Raw genomic sequence first — 20,388 nt, 5'->3', positions numbered from 1 at the left:
TTTTTTTTTTTTTCCATTCCAAGCCTGCCTTGGGGGCCTCCCCGCACGATCCAGCTACTTGGCACCCGTCTGCATTCGCTAACAGCAGCTCCTTCGGTTCCGGGGCAGCCTTCGGGAGAGCCCAGGTCCAGCAACAAAGCTGACGAGGGCCGGGCGACTAGAGCAGATATTGGCTGGGGCTGTGCCCTGTCCCCAAGGGGCTTTCCTTTACAAACCTCCTGCCCCCTCCCGAGGAGGTGAAGTTTCCAATCAACCCCAGCCACCCCCAGGACCCCAAAGCAAAAGAAGCAGGCAGAAGAGCTTATCGCCCTGTGTGTGCACAAAACAATAACGAGCCCTACACGGCAGCCAGAAGTGGGGATGGGCATATTTATGTGTATACAAGGGGAAGGGGAAGGTTAATTGGACAGTGTCTAAGTCAGACAAGGATTGTCTCCCAAAGATGAGGCCAAGCTCTGAAAGAAGCTCACTGTCACCCCAGTCTGGTAGTTCAAGACCCCACAGTGGCTACTGTGTCAGGACTGAGATTTCTGCTTCTTCCTAGGTGGTGGCCGGCTGGAATTAGGATTCCTTGCTATAGGAGGCCGAGGGCCCTTGTGGACAGGCTTCCCATTCTTGAAAACAGTCTTCTTAGGGGGCTGCTGTTGTTGCTTTGCCTCTGCCTTCCCAGCTCCTAGCTTCACCTTTGCCTTTCTGGTTTCTAGCTTCACCTTTGTCTTTCCAGCTTGCTTGGTCTTCTTGACAAGCTTAGGACTGATTTTAGGCTGGGGGACCACCTGGGCTTTAGCTACAGAAGGCCCATCAGTCAGTCTGAAGTTTGTGGAGTCTGTGGGGTCAGCTGTTGAATCACCTGGTATTGGAGTAAAAGGGTTAGATGAGTTTAGATGACATTAGGTTGATAAAGTAGGAAAAACCAACACAGACCAGTCTGAATCCAAGTCAACAAAGGAGCCAACACTGCACATAACTATAAAGCTTGACATTTTATACCTATTCTCTTAAACTACCCATAAATAGTACTATCTGTACCCTTATATTTTTCCTTTTGTACTGCAATGATTTTGGCAAAGCGGACTAAAATGATTAAAAAAAAATAACTCCAAAAGTTTCTTGGACCTCCTGGGACATCCTTTTCAGCACTCAAACCAATGACCTGGCTTTTGAAAACACTATCTTTCCTCCTGAGATCTGGGCTCCTCCTCGAAATGCTCAAGAAAATAATGATTTAAAGTATCATGAACAAATCAGAGGGGCAACATGATTTAACGGACAGGAAGTTCACTTCAGAGCTAAGAAGACCCAGTTTCAAGTACCACCTTCTGCAAGTCATCTAACCTATCAGTGCTCTAGGCAACTCTCTTGGACCATGAGAGGCAGAGATGGAAGAGGGAGTTTTCTCATCCCAGAGTTCCCTATACCAATGAAAATCTTGAGTCCAGCCCTTGTCCCCTCAGAATTTAGATGTTCTCAAAACTAGAGCTGACAGCTCTCAATCACATGTGCTCGGTTACCACAAATCTCAATCTTGTGATTCAATCAGCCATATAAACAAGACAGCCATCTGGTTTGGGGAGGGAGAGAAGGAAGGAAAATTCCATTCTGTTGAGAGTCCTATTTTGAAAAGCACTAGGAGAGTCTGCTATAGTCTGACTCTTGATCAGAAGATGTAGTTTTGAATTCTTTCTAGCTGTATGAATGGGACTAACCACTCCTGAGTCTTAATGTCCTGATTAATATGGTGATACCTCTAATTCCTACCTTTTATCACCTAACCTATAGTGAGGAAAGCACTTTCTAAGTCTGAAGTACTACTACAGAAACAAATTATTAAGAATAAGGCACACCAGGAAGAATTCTTTCAATCAAATAGGATAGGAGTAGAAGGCATACAAGGGAGGTTTCCAAGTAAGACACATAGAGAAATGGGTCAGAACTTTGCAGGCAGAGAGAACTTGAACAAATGAGAAATAACAGGATGATTTCTTACTTTTCTTAGGCTGAGGTATAGCATTGGAAAACTTCTTGAACTTGGCAATGAAGAAGCCATCCATGTTGTGTGTATGGGGGTAGAAACGTCGGGTAGAGCGAAGTGTGGGATGGAATCGATGTTCTCTGAAGTGGGTAAAGCCCTCCTGGCCAAAGTCCAGCCCTGTGGGTACCAGCCGAACATTCCTCTTCTTTAGGGCATACTCTACCACCCATTCATTTTCTTCTACCTGAGGAGGGTAGATGATATCAGGGATAAGGGGAAAGAATAGGAGTGAGTCTTGGTTGAAGGGGTTCCAAAAGATAAGCTCTCACCTGCCCCTTCTGCCCACACTCCCATGTAACAGAAGCTTTACCGTAATGGAACAAGTGCAGTAGACAATGTAGCCTCCAGTCTTAGAAGCAGCATTAACAGAATCAATAGCACTCAGGAGCAATTCCTTTTGGATATGGGCACATCTCTTGATGTCTTTCTCATCCTTTCCAGAAAATGGAAGGAAGAAAAGGTTATGGTGTTTAAACAGACTGTCTTCCCCAAACAGGTTAACATGCCAAGGATGACATGTTTCCCATGCCGGATTTATCCCCTTCCACACCAAAACCCTCCTTCCCTCCAAAATGTCTATCCTGTCCCTTTTTCCTCATCACCTTGTTGGTCTTGACAGATGGGTCCTTAGAGATGATACCAGTGCCACTACAAGGGGCATCAAGCAGTACCCGATCAAAGCCTCCTACCACCTGCATAGAAAGATGATGAAGGGATGGGTCGGAGGAACTTCTCCCTATTCAGAATGGCTTCACACCCTGAGCTCTTATAGAAAAAAGATAAATCTATAACCAAAGTTAAACATATAGACACCTGGAAAGGTGCTAATTGGCAGTGGGGTGATTATTGGGAGATATGAAAGAAACAAAGGTGGATCTAGGCCTAACCTTAGGAAAATGACGTCCATCATCATGGCTGATGATAGTGTTAGTGACCCCCAACCGGTGCAGATTGCCTACAACACTCTTGAGGCGTTCAGCATTAGCATCATTGGCAAGAATCACTCCTGTGTTCTTCATCAGTTGGGCTGTAGTAGGTGAAAGGCCATAATCCTTCAGATTGAGCCCCTGTCCCTACAACAACTACCTGCCCATCCTGTTACTAGCTCTACTCAGTAACCCACCAAGTTAAAGCCCAGCATCTCACTGTTTAACTCCACACATAATCACTCAGTATCTTTCAACCCAATATCCTAGATGACTGTGTTCCCAATTCCCATCCATGTGGTAAAATAAATATTAAGCCTGTGGGTTAATTTTCACTTTTACTGAAGTACTTTCTGGCTTGCAAAAAACTGGTCCTGGACACCCATGGGCTCCCCTTACCCCTAAAAGTAGAATACTGAATGAAAGTGTATTTCCTAGTTTAAATGAAAATGTCCTTGTTCTGCCACTTCCTACCTATGTAGCTAGTCTTGCCACCAGGGGCACAACACATATCCAAAATACGCTCATGTTCCTGTGGTGCCAAGGCAATGACAGGCAGCATACTGGAAGCACCTTGAAGGATGTAATGCCCTGCCAAGTACTCTGGGGTAGCCCCTGGGAAGACAAAAAAGAGGCAGAGAAAGGTGGAATCAATGGGATTCCACAAACATAAAGCACCTAAGTAAACAGCACTGGGGTACATATATGAAAAGACAGGAGCTAACAACCTTGTGAGAGATATACACAAAAATCTATGATGCAAGTTAGAAAGAAAACAGGGGCACTGAGGGACAAGAGAAGTCCCTTCTTTCTAGGAATGGGGAAATACTTGTACAAACAGAGAAGCGGGAAACGGCAGAAAAAGGTCAGGGTAATATGAGAAGCTACTCACCAATGGGAACAGAAGAATCATACACCACCAATCCAGTTTTTGACCATTTACCCAAAGGATCCAGATTCACCCCTCGGTTGATCAAGGCCTAGAAGAGGAAAGATCATATAAAGGTTGCAGGCACTGCAACTTCCAGGGCAAAGGAAAGGTAAGCAAAGTAGCCTTGGATGTGGAAATGTGGCTCTTTAATAATGGGACACTAGCACCATACTTCATATTCACATCAGAAAATCCACTCTATCTACTATCTATCTTTGGTCTTAACCTGCATCCCAACATAGAGATGTTCAACGTTTCAATGAAAATTATTTTCTCCCAGAGGAGGCTGTTTCTGTCTTTGTAGTCAAGCACAGTGCTATGCATATAAGAAGCACTTAATTTTCTTACTGAACTGAATTGACTAGAGTAACTTTAGTCCTTATTCCTTTCCTTCCTAAAGAAATCATCCATTCCCAAGAATACTCAAGATACATAGGCCACACCAGTCTCTTTACCGAAAGCACCACTAACAACTTGTTGCAGTTTTCAGTACTGTCTAACAAGGTACTGAATCACCCACCCATGCATCACAGAACCACACTAATGGCAGGGACCCCCTCTAATTGAAATGTTTTAAACGGGACCTTGAAACCATGCTGCCTCATACAAGATTCTATACCCTGTAAATCTCTCAATGCTTGGGTCACCAAACCATAGCCCACATGGAGGGCCTACCAACTGTTTTTGTATAAACTTTGTAAAAGAGGTTAAATAAAATTCTAAAATTTAAGTGATACAAAAACAGGCCTAACCCCTGCTCTATACTGGCAAAGGTAGCCAGACCCTATGTTGGGCACTATGCAGAACAGCCCTTCCTCCCCCACAATTGACTCAAAACAATATGAGACTTAATGGGGATCACTTTAATTAATTAATTAAAAAAAATAAATTAATTAAATTAATTAATTAATGGGCCATCCAATCCAACTCATATACAAAAGGAATCCTCATTATAACAATCAAGTGGCAATCTAGCCTCTGATTGAAGACCTCCAAGGAAGAGAGGAACCCATCTCTTCTCAGGGCAACCCACTGCACTTCTGAATAACTAATTTTTAGGAAGTGTTTCCTGACATCAAACCTAAATTGGACTCTTCAACTTCCATCCATTGCTTAAGGTTTTGACTTTGGAACTAAAAAAATTAAATTTAATATTTGAAGACAGCTACTATGTCTCCCTAGGAGTCTTCTTTTAGGGCCAAATTTAAAAAACAAGCATTCTACCCTACCCCCCAAAATCAACAACTGTACCCATGCAAATAAGTGATTTATTCCTGGCTTATTTGAAAATGGACCCTCCTTAAGATACTTCCCAATCAACCCTACCCTTTCACCTGAGCCAAATCCCGGCGACGGGTTTTCAGGGTGTTGGTCCGGAGAGTGATGGGTCGGGGAACCTCATTAGCTTCTAGGAATTCCACTAGCTTCAAGGAAAGAAAGGAGATTAGGATGGCTAGGAACTGGGTATAACAGAATATGCACAGCAACTGGGACTAAATAACTTGATATAGTATAATAATATGGGCAATAAAAGGACCATAGTAGTTTATCATCATTGATACCTCAGAAAGAGGGAAAATGTCCATTATCTTGCCAATCAAGAAGTCGCCATAGGAGTAGTATGTAGCCAAGTCTTTCCGAAGCCGGCTCAGGTACTCAGTCCGAGACCGACCTTCCTCTCTCTGAGACCCAAAATCCCGCAGCACCCCAACAATGTCCTGGATTCGCTGGTGTACAGACTGCAGATCTGGAGCCTGGGCATGTGACCATGCTAAGGAACATCATCCTGTGTAAACTAACCCATCCCTATCTATTCCAAACACCCTTCACCCTATCTACTGCCTCCCTTGCCCCATACAATTGCACTACAGACACCCCTCTTCCCAGTCTCTGTCTTAGTAGGATATTCTCTTGTTCTATCTCCTTGCCAGAGGGAAATACAAATTTTTCATCCTTGTCCAAGCTGATCTGAAGATCCCCATTTTCTTCGTCATCACTCTTGGATTTTAACTGGGGAGAGTGTTCCATTTGCTCCTCATCATCAGTGTCTTCTGAACTCCACTGACTCCTGTAAATTGCCAACAAGTAAGAAGGGGGACCTTAGAGCTCAAGAGATTCTAGCTTCTTCATAACTACTTCCACCCTAGCCTCTGCCCACCCCCATGACTAGAATCTCCAAGACATACAGCATTTCTGCTTCCTGGGCCTTTTGCTTCTGAGCAGCCTTCTCAATGGGCAAGAGCTGTGGACAGAGAGAAGACACAGACTTAGATAATGCCAACCTTCCTTCTTCAACACTTTGACTCTTTTCAAGGCTCAAATGAGATGTGTGTAAATTACCTTGCAAATTTTAAAGTGAGATATACACATTATCAGTACTATTATTATACACCTGCACAAATCAGAAGGAAGAGACAGAGGATGGTAGGACCAATCAAAAGAAGGAACTGGTTGGATTTGGAGCCCTCGACCTCAGAGAGGCAAAGAAAAATTCTGAAAAAGGAGTAGGGAAAAAATTCAATGAAAAGGAACTCATCCTGAGAAATTCTGAAGCATAGTAAAGCTATAATTATCAAAACTATCTGGTAGTGGATTAAAAATGTTTTTAAAAATTGAGAATCAAGAAATAGAACCAAATGCCTGTAAGAGAAGAATGTTTGATAAGGAAGAGAGGAAATCTTCAAAGTAAATAGGTGTTACAAACAGCTGACAGCCAAAATCTTAATCTATGATTTCCCCAAGAACCACAGAATAATCTGAACAACTTCCCAAGGAAAACACTACACACAAATTATTAATGATGCCTTAAAAAATTGTTGAAAACCTCTAAGGATTAGAGCAATGCAAATTAAAGCACCAAACTGGCAAATTAGTAATAAAAAAAAATTATCATTGGCAGAGCAACAGAGAATTGAATGTGTGTTGTTCTAATTGTAAAACAATCTTTTGGGAGAGCAATCTGCCAAAAATAATAACTAACATAACATTTTTTTTGAGAGGAGTAAGATATACTTATAAAAAATATTCATAATTGCCTTCCTTTTAAAAGTAAAAGGCTAAATAAAAACAATTGCTATATCTCACAACTGGATAAAGGCTGGATAAACTACAGTATAGCAACCTAATGGAATACTATTGTAACAAAGAAACATGGAGACTACAAAGAAACATAAAGCTAAACAAAGGGATACAAAAAGAAAAATTAGAACACATTAAACACTACAGCTAACTACAAATTATGGGGGAAAAACAACCTAATCTTTCCACACAGTAGGAAAAAGCATCATAAAGCACAGAACTAATCAAGTGTTTTTTACCATTCTTCAGTTAAATTTTATGTCAAGGGGCAGCTAGGTGTCAAAGTGAACAGAGCACCAGCCCTGGAGTCTGGAGGACCTGAGTTCAAATCTGACCTCAGACACTTCACAAAAACTAGCTGTGTGACCTTGGGCAACTCACTTAACCCCAATTGCCCTACCTTTCCCCCTCCCACCCCCCAAAATAAATAAATTTTATGTTGTAAAAGTTAAGTGTATTCTTTGCCCATTTATATTTGTTGATAGTTATTCAAGATATTAACATGTTTATATCACTTTAAAGTCTGCAAAACACATTTCTCAAAACAACCCTCTGAGGAAGAGTACAAATGTTTATTTCCCCATTTTACAGGTGAGAATGGGCTGTATTACCTGTATCACAAAGCTACCAAGTGTCTGAAGCAGGGATCAAATACAAACCCAAATTAACAGTCATTGAGAATTTATTATGTTGGAGACAGTGTGCTAAACAATGAGGAAAGTCAAAGAACTTATATTCTAACTGGAGAGCATGCACATGAGTCTATTCACATATAAAATTAATAAAAAGTAGCTTTGGAGAGGAATATCTTAGTTAAGTGTGAGAACCAGGAAAGGTAGTATGTTTGAGATGAGTTATGAAGCAAACCAGGGATTGCAAATATTGGAGATGAAGTGGGTATACACTTCATTTCCTAACAAAAACTCCCTCTACTGAGTACAGTAGTGACTTGCTCAAAATACAACTAGTACAGAGGCCCTAAGCCTTATAGATGGATCATGTGGACAGTGTGGTTTTAATGCAAAGTTGGAAAGGGTGGGAGTGTGACTGTTTATATTTGATCTTTGAGCCAAGAGAGAGCTAATGGGAATTTTTCAAGGGGGGTAAGGGGTTGAAGGTTATGAAACCAAACTTGCACTTAGGAAAAATCATTTTGGTATGTGTGTGGGAAACCAGAAAGAGGTATGAGGTAAAGAGACCACAAAGGAAGTTATTGCAAATAGTCCTGGTAAGAGAAGATGAGGGCCAGAACTAGAATGATGACTGAGTGAATGGAGAGAAAATTCCAAAGATACAATGGAAATAGAATTAACAATATTTGACAACTGACCTCATATGTGTAGTGAATGAGAGTGAGGACTTGAAAATGGTACTAAGGTGTTAAATCTAGGAGACTAAAGGAGGGTGAAATCCTCAATGATAACAGGCAAGTCTGAAAGAGTAGTGGGTTTGTGGGGAAAGATGAGTTGTTTTGGACCTGTTGAATATGGAATGCTTTCAGGAGTCATCTTCTTAGAGATAACAAATAGACTCAATAAAGCTAATAAGATCACTCAAAAAAGGCACATGGTCCCTCTGGTCCATAATAAGAGTCCTGAGGTCTACTCAAAACTAACAGACATGATACTGATGATGAAACAAGTCCCAAGTCTCCTGACTACAAGTGTGGCATTCTTTCTACTGCTCTGCTACTTCTCATAAAATAAAAACCTGAAATTTTAAGAATTTAATATTTGCAAAGAGGCTTTCCTTACAATAACCCTGCAAAGTAAAGATCCTGGGGGAGGGACAGATTAGTGTAAGTATAGTACAGTCTCAATGAAAACACCCCCAATGAGCACCCAAGAGTTCAGAAGACTTCATCATGGTAACACAACTAGTATATGTCAGAAGTAGGACTTAGGATCCTGATTCTAAGGACCACTGCTCTATCCACTAGCCATGTTATATCATTATGGTAAGAGCTTATATAGCTTGCTTATGGTTACACAGCTAGTTAAATTTAGTCAAATTTAGGTCTCTCCCTAAGCAAGTCCAGTAGCTCTTCTTGCCAAGGTTATAAAATTAAGTTAAATTTTTTTTTTAAGTAAACAAAATCCCATCTTGAATGTTCACCTCATCATCTTCATCAGTTTCTTCTTCTGAGGCCACACCATAGTCATCTACCATATCATCTTCACTATCCATAGAAGCCCATCCAGCCCCTTCACTCCCTGCATTACTGTCCTCAGAGTCCTCCTCTTCATCACTGTTACCAGGGGGGGCTGGGCGCTTTTTCCCCTTAGCAGGTACAAGGAATGTTTTATTTCCAATTTTGAACCCAGAGGCCTGGGGTCCTTTCTTCCCAGAGGGCTGGACAGCACCTGTAGGTATTAAACAGCATCTTAGCCAGCTAAAGATTCCAAAAGCTCCTATCTCCCATCTGAATCAGCCAACAATCCACTCCCTCTACCAACCTAGAAACCTTTCCTACCTTCAAAATGTGCCACCATGCTCCAGTTGTTTCTCTTAATTCTTAATTCTCTTGAATTACTCCATTAGCTCACACCTGTTATCATGCTTCTTCTCAAACTATAAAGTCCCTACCTCCTATTTCACACTAACCTTTTGTTAGAGGCTTTGGACTAGGAGATTGTTTCTTGGTTTCAGGAACCCCTGCTGACTCTGATCTCCTCTTGGCTGCCCTGAAAATGTAAGAAGAATAAAATAATGAAAACATGCCTCTTATTCAACCTGCTTATCAGTGTGTCCCCCGCCCCATTTATCCTGGCTATCCCAAACTCACCTCTTCCTTGCACGGCTAGAGAGCCTCTTCCCACTTTCATCACCAACTATATAATAAAAAAAATAATGGGGGGCAGGTGTTCAATGCACAGGATAAAAGAGAGCAGAACAAGATGGGAAGGAAACTGTGAGGCTAGGACTACAGAAATTCACAACAAAAGCTCTGGCTAACCTTGGCTCAATCATCCTAAATCACTCTGGAAGTGAGGATCTGAAACACTTCAGACCCCAGACCAAATCAGTAACAGGAAAAATAAAAGGTAGCAAAGAACACCTTCAAAGAGAGTTAATCAAGACTCCTTTCTAGACTTCTCACCTACTGGCGGTGAAGTCTTTTGTCTGGTGCTTCTAAGGAAAAAGCTCAGTACAAAATGAACACGAAGAAGTTCTGAGGAGTTTCTTAGCAACTGGGAGAACAGTGGTGTTGGAGATGAGTTACCGTAAGGTAATCTACTATATTAGAAGGGGTAAGGGGGAATTAAGGAGGTCCTGTAAGGGCCGGTACAGGCCAGTTCCCTCAGGGGGCAGCAGGAAAGGGAGAGGCCCAGTGGAGGGGTTCTCACCTGGTGGCAGGAATTTGGCGAGCTCGGTCTCAGCACCCTTCTGCTTACGGGCCTTTCGGCCAGGCCCGCGCTTCTCTTTCTTGGTGGGGTCCAACTTGCGCCCCATGCTGGGGCAAAGAAAAAGGGTTCGCGCATCAAGAGACGGGGGAAGGTGGACGAGACAGGAATGGGGGCTCCGAGAGTGGAGTGGGGGAAGACCCCCTGTCAACGGTCTCCCTCCCACTAGGATCGCGACTCTGTCAGCCCGAGGGAAGCCTAAGTAAACCAGAGATTTCCTTTCCCCAGGCCACTCACTGACCTCCTGACTCCCACTCAAGGGACGAAAACCCTTGGTCCCCTAAAGAGACACAGTCTCCACGCAGCCCCGAATCCGCCCTTACCTGCCAAGTACCGGGTCCACGTGCACTACAGAGCCCGCGGTTCGCACGCCCCACAATCCGGAAGCAGTTTTGCTCCAACGTGATGAGGCAAGACTCCCTGACGCTCGGCCTCCATAATTCGCTCCGCCCCTTCCGCCTGCTACTTCCGGCCGCGGCTTTTTTAAGAAATGTTCTGGCCGGCTGTCGCTACGTTTTGTAGACGAGGTTACCTGTTAGTTCTTGCCGGAGGAAATGAGACCCTGAGCCTCCCCACCTCAAACCTGCCAGTCAGTAAGCATTGATTAAGCGCCCACTACGTGCCAGACGCTGTGCCAAGCGCTGGGCACACAAAGAAACCTAAAAGCCGCTGCTCCGAGGACATCGCGGGCCCACGGGGGAGAGAGACATCGCTAACAACTACGGGCAAACGGGCTACCGATGGCTACGTTCGAGATAGTCAGCAGACAGGGAGAGCTCAGCAGACCAGGAAAGGCTGCTCGTCCGAGATGGAATTTTAACTGGGACTTGAAGGAGGCGAGGCGGGGAGCGTCCCGGGCGTGCGGGACTGCCGGTGGACGGTCCGGAGCCTGGAAGTGGGATGACTTGGGCGAGGAGCAGCCAGCAGGCCAGTGCCCCCGGGGTGGGGGGCGGGGTGAGACCAAGGAGGTGAGGGGCGCAGCTTCTGAGGGGCTCTGAACGCCGGCGGATTTTCTATTTGATTCTAGAGGTGATAGGAAGCCATTGGAGTAGAGGGGTGACACGGTCAGCTTTAGCCAGATAAAAGTGAGTGGGGTGTGGAGGGACTCGAGGCAGGCTGTTGCAGTGGTTCAGGTGTGAGGTGATGGGGGCTGGGGGCAGAGAAGAGAAGAGAAGGGAGCCTATCAGAGAGGTTACAACGGCAAAAACAGACAAGTCTTGGTAGTGGGTGGGGTGAGAGGAATGGAGGATGACACCTAGACTGTGAGCTTGGGTGACTGGGAGGTTGATAACCTTGACAGTAATAGGGAAGTTTGGCAGGAAAAGAAAAATTCAATTTTGGACTTGTTGAGTTCGACCTACTACCAGACACCCAGTTCAGAATGGCTAATAAACTGTTGGAGAAGCAAAACAGGTGAGGGCTGGATAAAATCTGAAAATCATCAGCATGGAGATGGTAATCAAATCTGTGGGAAAATTAGATAGGGCAGTGTAGCCCATGGAATCTTGTATCTTCCCATGCTGCCCTTCCCCGAACCCCACCAAACTAATTCTCTGGCGAACAGTTCGTCATTCACCTCTCCCTCTACTTCCCGCAGTCTGACTTCCTTTAAAGACTTGGCCCAAACCCCCCTTCTGCAAGGTGCTTTCATAGGAACCTTTACAGGTTGCCACCTTCTCTGAAATTACCTCCCATTTACACAGTATACATGACATTATGTAGTCATTTGCAGGTTACCTTTCCCATTGATTGCCACATGGTAGGCAATAATTGCTTGTTGAACAGATCAAGCTTCTTTCTAATGAGAGAAGCCAACATGTAAACAACTATGTTTGGGTATAAATTGGAGATAATCTGAAAAGGACCACTCTGATGACAGACTGGAAAAGGGACTTTAGCAGAAACATGAAAAAAAGCATGGAGACACATAGATGAGGAAAAATTCCAGCAATGAGGAATAGCAGTGAAAATGCAGTTAGGAGTATTTTGTCCTTGACAAGAAAGAAAACCAGTTTCACTAGATGTAAATGGATCTAGTAGTTAATGCTTGTTGTCTGGCCCTCAGAACAAATACAAACAACTTGGGGGTAAAATACAAGGAAACTTTTATTTTCAATTTTTATGAAGTTTTTTTTTAATGCTTTTGGTTTTTTCTTTTTTTTTTTTTTTTCTTTTTCTTTTTTTTTTTTTTTTTTTTTTTTTTTTTTTTTTTGCATTTTACTTCATTCTGGCCGCTCAGTGGCTGGAGCCGCTCGGTTCCTGGTATTAAAAAGATGCCAACGGAGGTAGCTGTGTCTCGCCCAGGGGCCCGGCCCATCCGAAACCCCAACAAAAAAAGGAAGAAAACAAAAAATAAAATAAAAACATAAAAGAAATTTCAGATCATTTTCTCCGAGCTTGGTGAGAACCCACAAGAGTTTGTGTGTAACAGACGTTACAGTGGGGAAGAGGCCATGAACCCGGAGTGGGGCTGGCCTGCCCTCTCCCTGCAGATGGCGCCGGCGCTACTGCTGCATATCTCTGGCAGGAAGGGCGATGCAGCCCCTCACTTCCTCCCCTCCCCATGTGACAGGGGAAGTTGTTCCTTTATAAAATGAAGAGAGGGTGGAAGGAAGAGGGGCTCAAGCCCCCAAAGAAGAAGCTTGGGGGCAAGGGGGTAGGAAGGGTCACTGCTCAGTGGTAAGGTGGTTATCATCAACCTGGATCTTCACTGCTGCTGGGCTACCTGTAAAGGATAGAGATAAGAACCCAGTGAGAATTGCCACTTCCAACGTGAGCAGGTAATGGGACCTAGTCCGTCACCAGGCAAAATCTAAGAAGGCAGTAAGTTCCATTTCATACTCAGTTTGGGAAGTTGGCTCTAAAGAAACCTACCTGCTGTGGGGTGGGTTCAGGGCCCCGGTTTGCCAGCCGGCTGAGGATGTTACGCTCTGACATCTGTAGCCGCACAGCCACAGGGGGGATACGGGCGATGGTGGCTGGCAGCCTCGTGACATCAGCCTTCATGTCACTCAACAATTCCTCCAGTTGTTTCAGAACTACAAGAAGAAAGGCATAAGGGTGGGACTGTGAGTGGAGGAGGCCGAGATCCAAGCCCTTCTCTCAAGGGAAGCAGTTTCCCCTACCCCTTCTCTGACTCCAGCAAATAATGATCATGATGTGCTACTGGGGAATAACTCAAGTCTCTATTTTCTTTGCATTCTTCCAAATTCTCTTTGAATCGTCTTTGTTCTACATATCTAGTTCAAAGACTCATAAATTCAGAAATGGAAGGGACTTTAAAGATTGTCCAGGCAGACCCCCTCATTTTACAGAGGAAGAATTAAGATCTTCTAGAGAGATGTACTGGTTTGCCCAGTATTAACAGGAAGAGCTGGGATTCAAACCCAAATTCCAAGATTCCATTAGCTATCCCAACCCTCATTTTCTCTTGCTTCTTTTCCACTGTTCCAAATACTTCTATCTGACTTTACAAAACCTCTCTCTATACTTTCTTCTAGGTCCTACTACCTTTTGGAAGCCTTTTTCCTACCCTCTTCTGTAAAACTTTACTACTTCAGAAAAATAAGAGGGGAAAAACAGGTCACACCCCTCCCCCCAAAGTTTGAAAAATCATCTTCACCAATCTTTTTTTTTTCCTCCTTTTTGGAGGGGGGAAGGCAGGGCAATTGGGGTTAAGTGACTTGCCCAAGGTCACACGGCTAGTAAGTATTAAGTGTCTGTGGCAGGACTTGAACTCAGGTCCTCCTGATTGCAGGGCTGGTACTCTATTCACTGCACCACCTAGCTGCCCCTTCACCAGGATCTCAACAAAAAAGAGATATTTATCTAATTCTTCCCCAGACATTCAGGCAGAATAATATCTAGTATATCCTTATCACCTCCATAACACTGAACACTAAATGCCTTAAAACACCATTTTCTGATGAGAAGTGAATTGGCTAGGACTATCTGTGCAGCTACCTAAAGGTAAACAGTAAACCCTCAGTAGAGCACCACAGAGATCCAGAAAATCCAGCAATAATGGAATTTTAGAAACTAGAAATGAGAAGAGAGAATAAGCAGAATGGGCAGGGGAGCCACTGGCTACCTTTGTGCAGGACAGCATTAGCTGGCTTATTTCCTGCCATTGATTCCTTAGACAGGTGCTGGTGGCTCTCAGCCAAGCATTCCACCTCAGCAAAACGGGTATTGAGTGCCATGGAAGGATGGGAGGGATCCTCTGACATGTTCAGGTAAGCTGCTCGACGTAGTTGCTCCTCAATCACCAGGGCTTGTTCCAAGAGCTTGGCAGATTGGAGAGAAGGGGAAAACTGGATAAAATATTCTGTTTGCTAATGCCATCCCCACTCATGGAATGAAGAAGTATCCTTTAAAAGAGCTCCGTGTATTGCTTCATTGATTCTTAAAGGCAGTGTATTTGCAAGGAGTAGAAGGGGTGAAGAAAAAATAGATAATAACCATTTATTGAATTGAACTTCAAAGTAGCTGTGTCTAAAGGCACTGAGGGAGATAGTGTTACACAAAAATTGATGCTAGTTAAACAAGAGAATAGGAAGAGTTAAATGCTTTCCCTATTAGAGAAGAAGAAATCCAAGAAGCATCTTTTTCTAATTCACACATTTCTGTCTTCTGAGTTAACTTCTTTTCCCCATCATGCCCTCACTGCAGATTTTTACCCAGGCTCAATTCCTGGGCTACATACAGAGTACATTCAAATCTGTATTTACAGTCCTGAAGGTCTCCTGTGTCCCAATCTTATTTCCAAATGTCTAAATGAGTATTTCAGATGATGTCTAATGAACACAATCAGATAAAAATTAGCCATGGCAACCTTAATTTCAAAATTAGCTAAAACTGCACTTCCATCTAAAAAAGAGTACACTTTCCTGACTTTCCTATTTCTGCTACTGATACTATCATTTTCCTAATAACCCAGACATGAGACCCAAGAGCCATCTTTTAATCCTCCCTTTCTCTACCCTCACCACACTGACAACATCCAATCTGTTACTGAATCATGGTAATTTTTTTGTTATATCTCTCATATCTGTTTTATTTCCAATACTAACAATCTAGTCCAAGCCTTTGTCTCCTTAAACCCCAAATTACTGCAATTCTGCAATTTCTCCATCCCTGTCACCCACTCGTGACAAGTTGTTAATGAATTAATTTCCCTAACACTCCATAATCATGTAACCTTCCAATATTCAAAATCATTGAGGGTCTCTTACTAGTGAAGTACAAATTTCTAAACTGGACATTGAAGACCTCTATACAAAGTTAGCCCCAACCTACTCTTGCTGATCTCATCTCCAGCCCCTAACAAAATTACTTTGCTCCAGCCAGACTGGTCTACTCACTGTCCGCAAAACACTTTTTGTTCATTTTCTAATTGAGTTACCTTCTACAAAGATGACTCCCAAATCTTTATTCTCACCCAAATCTCTCTCTTGAACTCTAATCCCACATCACCAACTAACTGCCTGTTAGACCTAGATTTGCCATCATTCTCAATCATATCATCTCTGGGGGAAAAAACCACTCATTGTTTTTCCTAACAAACTTGCCTCTCCTTCAGAATTTTCCTATTTTTGTGGGGGAGTGGGGGGAGGGAATACCATCCTTCTAGGCAACCCAGATTTACCACCTTAGTGTCTTTCAGCATTCTTCCTTCCCTCTTTCTCATCTCCCCCACCCCACCCTTCAATCAATCAGTTGTCGAATTTTGTTGATTCTACTTTCAGGACTTTCTTCAATTCATCCACTTCTGTCCACACACACTGGACTCATCCTTTCTCACCTGGCATGTTCCAATAGCCTCCTAATTGTTGGTCTCCTAAGTTCCAGGTCTCTTCCATCCCCCACACTGCTGCCAACATCTTCATAAAACAAGCCTTATCAATTTATTTCCCTGTTCAAAAGTTTTCAGTGGCTCCAAATGCCTCTAAAAACTCCTAAAACTGGTCACTTGTATTTTAAAGCTCTCTATAATTTGACCCTGAGGCTATCTTTCCTACCTTATATCTCATATTAGCCCACTTCACTCACTCTATGTTCTAGCTAAACTAATCTAAGCTGCTTCCCTAACTCAAGAAAGCACTGTGTCTGGCATGGACTTCATCATCACTATCAGGAGTCCTTATTTTCCTTCAAGCCTCAGCTAAGGTGTCATATATACCTTGGAGCCTCCTTCAATCCTCCCAGTTGTTATTCTTTTCCCTTTTCAAATTCCCTAATAGTTTCTTGAGGGCATGCAAAGTTTTATATTAGTCTTTGTAGCCGCAGTGTCTAGTCAGACAGGACCTTGCACACAGCAGGTGTTATACTATACTCAGTTACTTCTATGCTCTTTGACTACTCCATTTCCCTTCTTTTAATGCTCTCATCTTTCCCACAAAACCTCTCCCAGACAACTCCAACCCAGTGCTTATTTTCCACTGAAACACCCAACAAATTCATGATGCTGAATCATCTACTTGGGATTTGTTCACTAAATTCTTCTTAAGTTAATAAACATTTCATTTCATATTTTTCTCTCCTCAAATAAACTGTAAAGGCTGAGGGCAAGAACTATATCTTTATTACCTCCCCCAACCCACAAAGTTCCTGATCCTAAGCACAATATCTTTTTTTTTTTTTTAAAGCAATCAGGGTGGGTGCTAAGTATCTGCACCTGGATTTGATCCCCAGGTCATCCCGACACTGGAGCCGGTGCTCTTACTCGCTGTGCTACCTGGCCGCCCCTATCTTTCTTACACTTAGCAGGCCAACAACAGTTATTTAACCAATACCTTCATACTTTTGATTACTGCTACAAAAAACAAAGTTTAGATTCCTCTCTCCCCTGCTCACCTTAAATCTTCTGGCTAGGAATTTGTTCTTTATCTCCAAGAAATTACCACGGTTCATTTCACCTTTGAAGGGCTCATTAAGAATGGCATAGCGTGGGTCATTCTGGATGTCCTGCCACCGGGCATAGCCATGGCTAAGAGAAGGATGTTCAGGAAACAAAGAACAATAGGAAAAGGCAAGAACCCCAGCCACTTTGAGGACCTTTCCTATCCTTTCCCAAGGGAATCTTCCTGGAGTCTGAGAGGGCATAAAGGATACTTAATAATGCCAGCTAACAGCCAGTAGTCATGCCGCCGATGCCAAATCTCATAGGTCTTCTTTGTGACTGTGGCTGCCCGTTCCTCATTCTGCCAAAGGGAATGCAGTTCTGGAAGTAAGAGAGATACAAAAGGACCCTGTTGACTTAGACCTCCAAGGACCTCTAATCTACCAACATCCCCTCCAAATCATTTCCCTAATTTCCCATAATGAAACTACAAAAGGAAAAATTATAGACAACAATAAAAAAACTTGTATGCTATCACCCTAGCAAAAACCATCTTTTCTTCCTTCCCCGGTTCCTAAAAAGCAAGTGATCTATGCCAAAGAACCCTCTTAAAAACTTCTATGATCATCTGTACCAGTAAAGCCACCATCTGCAATGTTGAACATAAAACGTTGCTTGATGTTCTTCTTTTGCTTCTCTTCACCCAGGTCCTTAGGAGTCTCCCCATTCTGAAGCATCACTTCTTTTTTCTCTTCTTCTTCTTTCTTCTCCTCTGAAGGATATATATGGGAGAAAGGTCAGTCCCAGACAAGCTCCTAGCCCATGATTCCAATGCACAGCATGCAGTCACCCTTGACCAGGTCCCTCAAACCCTCTTTTCATATACAGTACTTTAATAGACATCTCTTAGCAATCTCTGAGACAAAAATCTCAAGGCAAACATAAGACTGTCTCCATCTCTCAAACAATTGACTTTAAAATTTAAATTTCTGATGTTATAGTCTTAGTCTAAATTATCTTCTCTAAATACCTACCTTTGTCTTCTACCACAATTGGGGTCAGATCCACTGCCGATTTCTCCTCTACCTTTTCTGTTTCAGTAACACCTGGCAAACAGATGAAGCTGAAAGTATAGGCTAAAGAAATAAAACTTCCCCAACCATTCTATCATGACCCAAATGGAATAAACAGTTCTAAACCTCTACAATTAGAGTTACAAAAGGTAGAGAGCTAAAGAAAATTCTCTGCACTCCTCTCATCAACCCATCCCTTTTTGGGGGAAGGAAGTGGCGTGTTCTATACTCTTTTTAAGATAATATCCCTCTATATTCAAGACCTCTCTACCTCTATAACCTGGCTGAAAGCCAAGATCTACATCAGAGGATCCATGGTCTTCAGAAATTCTGATACCTTTGGTTTCTGTCTCCATGGTCTCCTCGGTCTTCTCTTTGACTTCTGGCTTATCAACTTTCTCTTCTCCCTCCAGAGGCTCAGCCATAACTTTTTCCTCTTCTGGATTAGATGCAGAGGGCTGTGTGCCCTTGAAAAGAAAAAAGAACAAACAGTAGGATAGGTAGCATCAAAGAAGTGAGGATTTAAGTTCATTTTCCCTGGAGTCAACATCATGAGCAATTTCCTACCCTTTAAACCAGAATTCTTACCTCCACAGATGTCTCAGGAGCTGCAGGTTTCGCTTCTCTCTCTCCTTCTGTGTTCTCTTCTTCTTTGTTGTTATTGTCCTCTGCTTTCACCCCGTCATCTGTAAAGAAATAGAAGTGGGACTAGGACTCTAGATCTGGCAGAAAGGTCTATTCTGACCTAGATGTAATCAATGACCCTTATTGATTAACCTTTTCTTGGTGAAACCTTAAAAATCATTTAAGTGAAGTCACACCTATAGTAGACCATGGCCTGTAGACCGCTGGATTACACTGGGTATAGTTCCTGTGATAGAAAAGACATTTTGCCTTAGAATACAGATTTTGGGGGGGCAGGAATCTCTATCTCACCCAAACCGGAAATGCAGTTTTCTCTCACATGTCCCAATCCCACTATCAGCATGGATCAGCATGTAAGCTTTGACTTCTTCCCATTCACCCTTAGGCTACCTAGTAACCCTCCCACTCCCCAAATCTTCATTCTGTTCTCAGTGCAGATATGTCCTCCTCAGCTTTAGACCTAGTGAAGCTCAGAATTCCCAATCAAGAGACCCACTAGCCTCAGCTTTTCCATTAGCAGGGACTACCAAATTCTACACCTGGCTAACATACTAATTTTTTTAAATGCTCAAAAAAGAGTAAAATTTTAAGATCTATGAATACTTAACAGAGATTAAAAACCCCATCATATCATGTGAAATGCTCTAAAGTTGATACTTATTAACAACCTATATTAGACAAATCAGCCTAAATTCATTTACACTATTTAAAAGTGTCCTCTTGTGCCTTTAAGAGTCAGCCCCATCTCAGGACAGCCCTCCTAATGGGAGAGGATGGTTTGCTCTTAGTCCTGCCTCTGGCCCTCCTGCGACAGTGGCAAGCAGGAAAGCAGTAATAAGCATGGACTTGATTGGGATTAGGGAAAAGGAACAAAGTCAGACTTACCAGGGGGTGGCACAGGGGCAGGAGTGTTGGGCTGTGTGTCTCCTGGAGTGGAAGGTGTGGGAGTTTTAGGAGAAGGTGATCCTGGCTGTGACATCTTCTTGTTCTCTTCTACCTCAGCCAGCTCAGGCATGCTCCAGCGCCCATTGACATGCTCAAACTCCTGAACCTGTAACATTTAGGCAAAGAGGGTAATACCTTGCCTCAAACAATGAGAGCCCTTCTTCATGGGATCTCCAATTTTCTCTCTGGGTATCCTTCACAGCCTTCTCAAATTCATGAGTTTGGGGGACATTTGTCCCAGTATATACACCATCCTTTTGCCACTGTTAGCCCCACTGCTATACCTTCTCAATGGAATACCAGTTCCTGCCTTCAGCCCATGCTATCCTATTTAATGAGAGTTCATTTCCAAGACAGTCCCACCATCCCAACTACAGTAAATCTCCTTGTTCCCATTCCACCTCTTGCTCTACTTGATAGATAATCAATATTGCCATTGTTCTGGGAAAGGGTATGACAATCAGATTGCCCTATGGCTTTACCCATATTCTTGTGACCTCCCAAAAACCCAAA

The 20,388-nt window shown here is 43.1% G+C and overlaps 2 protein-coding genes and 1 non-coding gene across 11 annotated transcripts in view; all 3 read right to left on the bottom strand.

Moving 5' to 3' along the window:
* Positions 1-355: 355 nt before the first annotated feature.
* NOP2 (NOP2 nucleolar protein) lies at positions 356-11,280 on the bottom strand. The gene is made up of 16 exons (XM_069101624.1): positions 10,695-11,280; positions 10,315-10,421; positions 9,753-9,798; positions 9,572-9,651; positions 9,083-9,330; positions 6,076-6,131; positions 5,797-5,957; positions 5,452-5,651; positions 5,224-5,313; positions 3,851-3,938; positions 3,433-3,573; positions 2,920-3,059; positions 2,635-2,724; positions 2,343-2,465; positions 1,988-2,216; positions 356-850 (listed from the first exon to the last, which is right to left on the bottom strand). Exons 2-16 carry the CDS (start codon positions 10,418-10,420, stop codon positions 516-518), a joined length of 2,133 nt encoding a protein of 710 aa, XP_068957725.1. The 5' UTR covers position 10,421; positions 10,695-11,280; the 3' UTR covers positions 356-515.
* A 1,179-nt stretch (positions 11,281-12,459) lies between these two features.
* CHD4 (chromodomain helicase DNA binding protein 4) overlaps positions 12,460-20,388 on the bottom strand; it is a 37,277-nt gene continuing 29,348 nt past the window's right edge. For 5 of the 9 annotated variants that reach the window (XM_069101614.1, XM_069101616.1, XM_069101621.1 and 2 more), the window contains 10 exons: positions 19,816-19,981; positions 18,874-18,971; positions 18,623-18,752; positions 18,247-18,318; positions 17,847-17,984; positions 17,485-17,593; positions 17,227-17,359; positions 14,462-14,657; positions 13,246-13,409; positions 12,460-13,096 (listed from right to left, as the gene is read on the bottom strand). In XM_069101614.1, coding sequence (XP_068957715.1) covers positions 13,079-13,096; positions 13,246-13,409; positions 14,462-14,657; positions 17,227-17,359; positions 17,485-17,593; positions 17,847-17,984; positions 18,247-18,318; positions 18,623-18,752; positions 18,874-18,971; positions 19,816-19,981 — 1,224 coding nt within the window. In that variant the 3' untranslated portion in view covers positions 12,460-13,078. Of the gene's footprint in view, positions 13,097-13,245; positions 13,410-14,458; positions 14,658-17,226; positions 17,360-17,484; positions 17,594-17,846; positions 17,985-18,246; positions 18,319-18,622; positions 18,753-18,873; positions 18,972-19,815; positions 19,982-20,388 lie in introns of all 9 variants that reach the window. The other 4 variants (XM_069101615.1, XM_069101619.1, XM_069101617.1 and 1 more) reach the window with 1 other exon arrangement.
* Positions 19,642-19,778, bottom strand: LOC138172003 (small Cajal body-specific RNA 11). Its single transcript, XR_011171025.1, has one exon. It is a non-coding gene; the product is annotated as a small Cajal body-specific RNA 11 (non-coding RNA).

This window comes from Petaurus breviceps, unplaced genomic scaffold (assembly GCF_028583685.1).
Source record: "Petaurus breviceps papuanus isolate PSGF00001 unplaced genomic scaffold, PetGlider_PUasm1.0 470, whole genome shotgun sequence".
Taxonomy (NCBI): Eukaryota; Metazoa; Chordata; class Mammalia; order Diprotodontia; family Petauridae; genus Petaurus; species Petaurus breviceps.
The sequence above is the reverse complement of the archived record's forward strand: the minus strand, read 5'-3'. Positions and strand labels throughout refer to the sequence as shown.